Source organism: Prunus persica, chromosome G4 (assembly GCF_000346465.2).
Source record: "Prunus persica cultivar Lovell chromosome G4, Prunus_persica_NCBIv2, whole genome shotgun sequence".
Classification (NCBI taxonomy): Eukaryota; Viridiplantae; Streptophyta; class Magnoliopsida; order Rosales; family Rosaceae; genus Prunus; species Prunus persica.
The window spans coordinates 16,365,791-16,375,606 of NC_034012.1; the positions used below are offsets into that span (position 1 = coordinate 16,365,791).

Sequence of the window (9,816 nt, forward strand, 5' to 3'; positions counted from 1 at the left end):
AGTAGAAAAATCAAGGCTTATTGATTACACAAACAGTGATTGGGCAGAATGTCTTGACAATATGAAGAGCACGTCAGCCTATGTTTTTTCACTTGGTTTCGGCATATGTTCATGGGCATCAAAGAAGCAAAATGTGTTGACACAATCTACTGCTGAAGCATAGTACATTGCAGCAGCTAAAGCAGCATCACAAGCTGTATGGCTTAGAAGGATACTTGAAGACATTGGCGAAAAGCAAGAAGGCGGCACCAAATTATATTGTGACAACAAATCAGCCATTGCCATTGGGAAAAATCCAGTGAGTCATGATCGTACAAAGCACATTGCCATCAAATACCATTTCATTCGAGAGTCAATTGAGAAAGGTGAAGTTGCACTTGAATACTGCAAGACAGAGGAGCAGTTGGCAGACATACTCACCAAGGCACTTCCACAAGAGAAGTTTTGCTATTTAAGAGAGCTCATTGGAGTTATGAAGAAAGTCCATTAAGGGGGAGTGTTGGAATTAATGCACTTCCTTCATTCTCTAGAATATCTCTATTTATTGCAGTAGCTATAGCTGTCCTTAATTAATTTGGTAGAGTTCCTATGCAATGTCTTTTAGGTTCTTTAGGAAGTATTCTCTAGAATATTTGTTCTCTTTTTAAAAAGCCTTTGAGCTTATCATTGTAAACACAAGTTAAGTGAATCAGAATACAAAGAGCTCTGCTGAAGCAACTCATATTTTTAGCACCTCATATTCCATCACAAAACAACACAATCTGACAGCAACAAAGAGCATGACAAGGGGGAGAAGGCTCAGTCTTCAATAGAGAGCATAAGAAGGAGAAAGGGCCCAATCTTCAACAGAGAGCATTACATGGAGAAAGAAATGCATGGCTCAATCTTCAACAGAGAGCTAGACACGGAGAGAGTGAAAGATAAAGGCTCATCAATGAGCAGAGAGCTTAACAGGGAGCGTTGAAAAATAAAAGGAAATGGCAGCGGCAGAGAGAGAAGAAAAATTACTGATTATAAAAGGGAGGAGAAGATGGAGAACTATACAGAAGCAAACACCCTTTCGGGCGAGGAGAGCCAACAACTCTCAATGTTGGCCAATGAAGGATCGCTAATTGGCGTTAGCCATTAGCTCTGATACCATGAAAGATTTGATGATTCAATGATATTTTCCTTGATTGATTCATCTTCATATAGGAGGTATTTATACAAGATTAATAATAATAAACTAAGAGAGAATACAAAGTGGTACATGGTGGATGCAACTAATACAAACATAAAACTAAGACAGCGGTGGATAATGAGTTGGTGGATTGGTAGATTGGTGGATAACATGTTCTCTAATATATATATATATATATATATATATATATATATATATGGGGGCGGATCCGTGGCACTACGTTTTTGACACAAGTTTTGACATAATTTTTGGGCCATTAGATTACTCCACTTTTAATGGTTAAGATTAAATATTACATGGTAAGTAGTTTTAATTTTTTTTAATAGACAATCATTAATTTTATTCTCTCTCATAAAAATAAAAGGAAATTTTTCTCTCTCCAACTTTTTTGCTGGAAGACGTAATCTCTCCTGCCTCTTTAATCTCAAATATTTATTATGGTCTAATAAATAAAGAATCTCACCAAAAACTAAATACCCAAACCCCACATTTGCACGTCTCTCTCTCTCTCTCTCTCTCTCTCTCTCTCTCTCTCTCTCTCTCTCTCTCTCTCTCTCTCTCAGTTTTTGCCTTCTTCGTTGGGAGAAAAGCTTTGCTCCAGGTACATATTTCAATTTTCGATTTTCTTGATCAGATTTGGTTTATTTTAATTTTATTTTTGTTGGAATTAAACTAGAATCTCTAGATTAGGAATTTAAGGAATTAATAGTTTCCAAGGGGATTAAGTTTATTTCTTAGGTATCTATGATTAAGCTATTCATTTCAATTTGTTTCAAATTGTTGGTAGGATTTCTTATTTTGAGGGTTTGATTTAGGGATTTTAATCTTCTCATATATGAAAATTTTGACTATTACTTTTTTTTTTTTGTCCCGATTAATAGGGACAGAATACAAGGAGAAAATTTGATGCAACACCAACTTGCTTCAACCTCCTCCCTCTTTGGGGTTGGTTCTAGAAATTGATGGATTACCTGTGCATTGACATATGGAATTACAGTTTATGAATTGTCTTTGCTGGGCTGTCCAAAATGAGTGTTTCTTCAAATGGCCTCAACACCCTGGTTGTACTCTGCTCCCATGTGGTCCTATGTATGTTTGGTTGTTAGTTTTGGGTTTTTGCCCACGGGTGGCTTTTATGAAAGTTCATTTTTCTGATTTTGCTGTGGTTGTCACTGGGAAGAAAGAGCTGCTTGAGTTTACAGCCCAACCTTTTTTATTACTATGATTTCACCTATGGAAGGTGATCTGCTGTAGAAGATTATTTGATGAGGAAGATTTCATTCGTCTACGTGTTATATGTGTATGAAAAACAAAAATTGTTTATTCACCGTAGTAAAGTGATTAATTTCCTTAATTAGAATAACAAGTTTTACACAAGTTCATTGCAAAGTCCATCCATTGATTTTTGCCTTTTTTTTTTCCTGAAGACAGAGACTGCCATCTGAAATCATTTAAGTGGGCACCTGCAATATTTTACTATCACGAAACACCCATAAACAACGGATTAAGAACAGTTTTGAAACACATTGTGTATCAAATAGTACGTAAACATTCCTGATACAAGATATCATAATCCAAAAAGCATATATTCATATAATTTGTCTATGTAATGCCACATATACGGAGATAACAAGACCAATGATCACCATTGCAACAAGAGCTTCCCCCTGATGAACATAATAGACTATTCCTGATGCAAGACAAGATCAAAATACACAAATGAGCATAAATTAAAGTAAAAGAAAAGAAAATTGATCACAACTTTAAAAAAACAAAACTCACCATTAACAATATTCTTGGTCATCACTCTCCATATCTTGGCACAAATCTTCTGACTCTTCATTGCCTAAATTTAGATTCATAAGAATTAAATTAAACATAAGCTTTTGACCTTACTATTAGAATATAAAAAAACAAAAAAACAAAGTGAACCAACTTACATAGATTTGTTGATTCATTCTTTCTTCTTTTCAGATTTGATGGACAATTTCTTTTGTCATGTTGGGCTATCTTTTTGCATAATGCACACTTTCTTTTCTTCTTGTTTTGAGCCAACTCAATACCACTTTTTAGCCTTTTTGAACCGCTAATATTGTCCTTCTTTCTACCCTTAGTTTGTGAGATATTAGGGTCCAAAAGCAACAATTGAGAGGAATCAATATTAGTACTACATGGATCACCTGTGGTTGAGGAAGGAATTGTTGCATGCTGAGTAGAATTGTCTGACAGTTTCTTGGACAATTCATTTAGAGCTTCGATAAAAGTTGTGTATGCCTCATTTGAAGATGCTGCAATGCAAGCCAACTTTGTTGCTTGATGACACATATGGCTAAGTCGCAAAGCCTCTGATTCTTCTTTACCATCATTTGTCACCAAACTTTTAAAATCCATTATCCTAAATTTGTTTGCTTCTTGTCTCCATCTTGGAAGAATAAAATGGTCAGGTAGTGTATCTATATCAAGGCGAACAAATACTTTCAACAAATGTCGACAAAGTATTCCAACAAACTCAAAATTTTGGCATTCACACATACCTTTGTATGTTTGCAAATTTAACTTCACCACAAACTCTTCATGCTCTCCAAGTTTTGTTTTCACTAGGTATGCATGATATTCGTCGTCACATGGAATTTCTTCAACTTTGTAGAGAGTAACTTTACTCCATTCATCCTTAAACTTGTTGAAAACATTTCTAGTGTAAAACTTTGCTGCATGTTTCAAAAGGAATTCTCCTTCATTCACAATGCGATACTTGTGTTCTGATTCAAAATCTTCATCACTTTCTCTATCCATGATCCTCTTTAGTGCTTGCTCATATTTGACAACAAACTCTCTAAGATTTGTTGTCGGTGTGACGAATCCATCAAAAAAAGAATTAATACCCTCACTACGTCCAGTAGTGTTCATTCCTGCAAAAAATATGCCACGATTATAAACAGGAACCCAAGAAGAACGTATATCATATAAACTATTCAACCAGTCATCATTAGCCAATTCACATTCTTTCATCAATTCCTTCCACTTTTCTTCAAATTCCTCTATCTTGTATGTTGACCGAATACATTTCTTCATCTGAATTTTGAATTTGGACTTCTTGAAGTACACATGTGACAATTTTTCTGCAAACTTCTTTTTAATATGCCAGAGGCATAACCGATGGCGAGTGTTAGGAAAAATCTTGGCAATTGCTCCTTTCATTGCTAAGTCTTGATCAGTAATAATGGAAACTGGATGACGTCCTCCCATTGCTTCAAGCCATGTCTCAAACAACCACAAAAATGTCACCTCTGTCTCATCTTGTAAAAGTGCACATCCAAATTGTATTGATTGCAAATGGTGGTTTACTCCTGTGAATGGTGCAAATGGCATATCATACTTGTTTGTCCTATAGGTTGTGTCAAATGTGACTACATCTCCAAAATAGTTGTACGCCATGCGTGATCGAGCATCCACCCAAAAGAAATTAGCTGCCCTTCCGTTTTCATCACATTGAATGGCATAAAAAAATTGAGGATTCTCAGCTTGCTTCTTCCTAAAGTAAGTAAGGACTGACTGTGCATCACCTCCATCCAGTTGTCTATGCCGGACATTTCTCAAGTGGTTATAACAATCTCTATTGTTAAAACCAATATGCGGGCCACCAAAGATTGAAGGAACTTTTGCAATTGGCAAATTTTCTTCATGAAATGTTTCAGTCAGAATTTTAGCTGCTTTCGGCATAACCCTATTTGACTTCATTTTCATTCTTCTTTCCGGTGTAACTGGCTTGTGATTGTGAGAGTCTTGGAAACTTGAAACTTTCCATTTGTTTGACCATCTATCAAGCTTAATTCTCATACTTGCTTTGCATCCACATTTCACTGTAGAACAATTTTTACCCGTTCTCTTCATATTCTCAATCTCATTTATGTCTTTCTCATCATTCTCTTCTAAAGCCTTCTGTGATGTATTTTTGGGCACGTATTTTCCTTCATGTGCACAAACAAATTGTCTACTCGTTACCTCATCTAAACGCCTTCTTGTCTTGGAGGAAGATCGAGTTCTAATCCAGAATCCCTCTTGTCGGCCATACTCTTCATAATAGTTTCTTGCTTCTTCCATTGTGTCAAATACCATCCCTGAATAAGGCGCTTTTAATTGTGTCACTTTCTTTTTTGGAGTACTTGTTTCACCATTCTCCACTTGAATTATCTCCTCTACCTATTGAACATATATTAATCATTCTTAACGATGCAACTTAGAAACATATTATACATATGTTAAACTTTCATATTGACACAAGATGAAATATAATGGAATAAACTTTCATACTGATTTTAAAAAATAATTCTTATGTTAAAAACAATCATTAATGGCACTACGAAATATTTTTTAACATAAGAATTCTTAATGGCCCAATAATTCAGCAATCCTAAGATCGTATAAACTTTCATATAACATCATATTTATAAAAAATAAAATATAAAAAATTCAGCAATTCTAATTGTCTACAGGAAGAGCTACAACAAAGATTAAAAAAAATAAAAAAATAGAAAAATAAAATCTCAGATGAAGGTAACATACCAAAGATATGCACTGAGAGTTGGAGGAAATATCTTGTGTGCGCTCCAACATTTTGATGAGGCAATATTGTATTCAGATATGAGAAATTGCTTTGACATAAAAGAACTATACTGAAGATGAATTCATGGTTGCGTATATGCTGTGCATGAAGAAGGATGAAGAAGGATAAACTGAAAAGAGTCCTTATTAGACCTTAATAAATATTTGAGATTAAAGAGGAGAGAGAGAGAGAGAGAGAGAGAGAGAGAGAGAGAGAGAGAGAGAGAGAGAGAGAGAGAGAGAGAGAGGCGTGCGAATGTGGGGTTTGGGTATTTAGTTTTTGGTGAGATTCTTTATTTATTAGATCCTAATAAATATTTGAGATTAAAGAGGCAGGAGAGATTACGTCTTCCAGCAAAAAGGTTGGAGAGAGAAAAATTTCCTTTTATTTTTATGAGAGAGAATAAAATTAATGATTGTCTATTTAAAAAAAATTAAAACTACTTGCCATGTAATATTTAATCTCAACCATTAAAAGTGGAGTAATCTAATGGCCCAAAAATTGTGTCAAAACTTGTGTCAAAAACGTAGTGCCACGGATCCGCCCCCTATATATATATATATGGTAATCAACTATATTGGAAATTTGACTATATTCTACGTACAGTGTACGTCGGTTCGAAACCAAACAATTTAGTTCATTCACAATCGCATTCGATCTAATATAAATTGAAATGTGATTTTTTCATTCCGATCCAATCATATTAAATGTTTAAATTCAATTCAATCTGATCCAATTAATATTGAATTGGACTGGATTGGATGACCGATTTTGATAATGAAAAAAGACAATAATTAAATATTAAATATTTATCCTTAAGTTTAATCTAATCAAACATATTAATAGACGTAAATGTAAAATATAAATGAAATACTTTTAAAAAGAAAATTATTTTGATTATATAATATATTAAACATAACTTCATCAAATGACTTAAAATATTACAAATACCTACAGGAACAAAATAAGCATAAAACTAACCATATTGGATTGAATTTGATTGGATTCTATAAGTAAATTCGTCATCCGATCCAATCATTAAGGAATAGAGTCGCGAGGGTTTTGCTTTGTGTTAAAATACCTTTATGCCCATTCACGTGCGATGCACATGTCTGTTTGACAGATTGTCCTACATATTGGCTAACATATGTAAATATAGGGGACTAAATTAGCCAAATTAAAAACATAGAGACTAAATTGGCTTAATGGGTAAACACGGGGACTAAATTAGCCAAATTAGAGACTAAATTGGCAAATACAGGGACTAAATTAGCCAAATCAAAAACATAGTGACTAAATTGGCTTAATGGGTAAAACAAAAGGACTATTTTGACTTTTAAGCCTTTAATAAATTCAATAATAGTCACATTTTAGGGCAAGAAGAAATCAAACCCCAACAATTAATAGCTGAAAATACATAAAAATACTTAAACAAGTTTCTAAACTTTCTCTGCATCCTTATGATCATAGAGCCTATCATGCACGCACTTTTTTCATCACACAGAGCCTATCTTGTACATTGTTTAGGAATTGGAAATATGCATCTCTCCACGTCTTTTTTAGCATTAAAGGACCACAAAATCCACCAAGTCCTACGATGAAGCCAAGCACAACCGAAGTATGAACCAACGAAAGTTGGGGCTCATTCTCCATATCTTGGCTATTACGGTGCATTAGAGGACACACATTCCGAAGAGGGGCACCACAAAGTTTCGGATTCCCCTCAAATGCAGAGACATCAAAGCTTTGGAGCTGAGTGCCTTTGGGTATTGGCCCTTCAAGATTATTGTACGAGACATTCAAAAAGGACAAGAAATTAAGGCTCGTCAATGATGGTGGGATTTCTCCGGACAAGTGGTTCATTGAAAGATCCAACGTCTCCAACTTTTTCAGGTTGGATATTTTGTCGGGAATGTTTCCAGAGAAATTGTTGTCGTCAAGATTTAATGTATGAAGAAGGACCAATTGGCTGATCTCAGTTGGTATATTCCCACTGATGCTATTTTTGTGTAGGTGTATAGCTGGTGGAAAGAAAGAAAGGGAACTGTACTGCAAAAATTCTGCATCACTTGCTGGTTTGACGAAGAAAGGCAATTGGAGATAAGTATGATCTACTTGAGCTGCAGTTTGTTCAGACACCAACATTGGTAATTTGCAAAGTTGCTTTGGAAGCTCACCTGAAATTCGGTTGTTGCCCAAGTTTATGTGAAAGAGGCTTCGAAAATTCCCTAACCATGTTGGAACTGAGTCTGTGAATCTATTAGAGGACAAATCCAAGACCTCGAGCTTTTTTATTTTGGATAACCATACAGGTAAGGCACCAGTGAGCTGACAACCACGGAAAGACAAAATACCAAGATTTTGGAATCCATCAACACCAACGATGCCATCACCATTTGGCATTTCTTCACCTATAAAATTGTTTGAAAGGATTAGAACCTTCAGACTTTTGCAGCCCATCAGTATATTAAGTGCCCTTGTGATATTGGACAATCTGCTCGCAGAAAGCGAGAGGAAGGACAAAGATTTCAGTGAAAGAATCTCAGGTTGTATTTGTCCGTCTAAGTCATTTAAGCTCAGCCGAAGTGCTTTCAGGGACTTGCATGAGTAAAGGCTAGTTGGGAAGACACCAGTGAATTGATTACTCATAATGTCAAGTTTAGTAAGGCGACTAAGTTTGGAGAAATCAAGTATGGAGAGCTTTCCTACAAAATGGTTGAATCCGAGGTTCAATTCTCTAAGGTTTGTGCAATTCAACAAAGACGGGGGTAGAGAACCTGTTAGATTGTTGAAATGAAGAAGAATGAGTTTCAATTTGGAGAGCTTGCCCATATTCGTCGGGAGCATGCCACTGAATTGATTAACATATAGTTCAAGGATTGTGAGGTTGGTGAGGTTGACAATTTCATCACTAATGTCTCCATGAAGCGCATTGCTAGGTAACGAGATTTCTTCAAGTGTGGTAGCATTATAGATATCTTCTGGAAGTGGTCCAGAGAGCCTATTGTAACCAGCACGAAAAACCTGTAGTTCGGAACACTTCCCTAGTCCACCAGAAATATTGCTGCTGAATTTATTGATGGAAAAATCCAACAGCCTAATCAGGGTAGAAGAATGTAGACATATAGAGGATGGGATAGAACCTGAGAAGGTGTTGTTCTTGACATTGAAACTAGTCAAATTCCTAGCTCGTCGGAAGAATGATGATGGAATCGCACCATGGAAGTTATTGTTGGACAAGTCCACCATGCGAGTGCTGGATGGAATGAAAAGTGGTAGCTCTCCAAACAGACGATTATAGCTCAAATCAAGGATCTCAAGACAATTTAAGGACAAGAAGAAACGGGGTTCAAGTGAACCGTAGAGTGAATTGTGAGAGAGGTTCAAAAGAGAGAGATACGTGAGATTTTCAAGTGAGGGAAAAATACCTCCGTTGAGATTGAGCCCTGATCTGGAGGGCAAGTCCAAATCTGTGACCCAACCGTCGTGATCACAGGTGATGCCCTCCCAATGGCAACAATCAATGGAAGTCCAGTTCAAAGAAGGAGAAGACAGTGTGAGAGCAAAGGACAAGAGAGAGCTACGTTGAGTTTCATTGCATGCATAATTTGTGGACATAATGGAGGACAATAAGAGGAAGAAAAGGAGGCCACGAGCCATTTGATGGTAAGGGATATTCTCTACTTGCATGTTTCTGTGATGTATTTGCTTATATTATGTGTATTTAGATTTCACAGGTTTGTATTTATAATGGGGAAAATTTATAAGAGTTTGAAGCAATGCAACTAAAAAGCATAATGTCTATACATCAATATATATTGAACGACTCAGAACATCTCCTAACTAACTGAGAAAATGGTAATTGCCAAAAAAATAAAAATAAAAAAAATACTACACTAATTATATTCAGGAAAATATGTGCTTAGCTTGACAATCGACAGTATTTGGAGTCAATTAGACTTTAAAATAAGAGTTCCGGTCCTCCCACGCAGCTCTCGAGAGCCAGTGAGGTCTGTATTGGAAGTCTCTCTAT

The 9,816-nt window shown here is 35.8% G+C and overlaps 2 protein-coding genes and 1 long non-coding RNA gene across 4 annotated transcripts; 1 reads left to right on the forward strand and 2 right to left on the reverse strand.

The window, feature by feature from the left end:
- LOC18780310 lies at nucleotides 1,564-2,503 on the forward strand. The gene is made up of 2 exons (XR_002271079.1): nucleotides 1,564-1,781; nucleotides 2,062-2,503. It is a non-coding gene; the product is annotated as an uncharacterized LOC18780310 (long non-coding RNA).
- On the reverse strand, nucleotides 2,287-5,090 carry LOC18779751 (protein FAR1-RELATED SEQUENCE 5). Of its 2 annotated transcripts, XM_020561447.1 has the most exons (4): nucleotides 3,715-5,090; nucleotides 3,121-3,633; nucleotides 2,963-3,026; nucleotides 2,287-2,870 (listed from the first exon to the last, which is right to left on the reverse strand). In XM_020561447.1, exons 1-3 carry the CDS (start codon nucleotides 5,069-5,071, stop codon nucleotides 2,965-2,967), a joined length of 1,932 nt encoding a protein of 643 aa, XP_020417036.1. In that variant the 5' UTR covers nucleotides 5,072-5,090; the 3' UTR covers nucleotides 2,287-2,870; nucleotides 2,963-2,964. The 2 variants fall into 2 exon arrangements, with proteins under 2 accessions (XP_020417036.1, XP_020417035.1); XM_020561446.1 differs by having other exon boundaries at nucleotides 3,121-5,090.
- LOC18779121 (tyrosine-sulfated glycopeptide receptor 1) lies at nucleotides 7,192-9,521 on the reverse strand. Its single transcript, XM_020562754.1, has one exon. It carries the CDS (start codon nucleotides 9,471-9,473, stop codon nucleotides 7,260-7,262), a length of 2,214 nt encoding a protein of 737 aa, XP_020418343.1. The 5' UTR covers nucleotides 9,474-9,521; the 3' UTR covers nucleotides 7,192-7,259.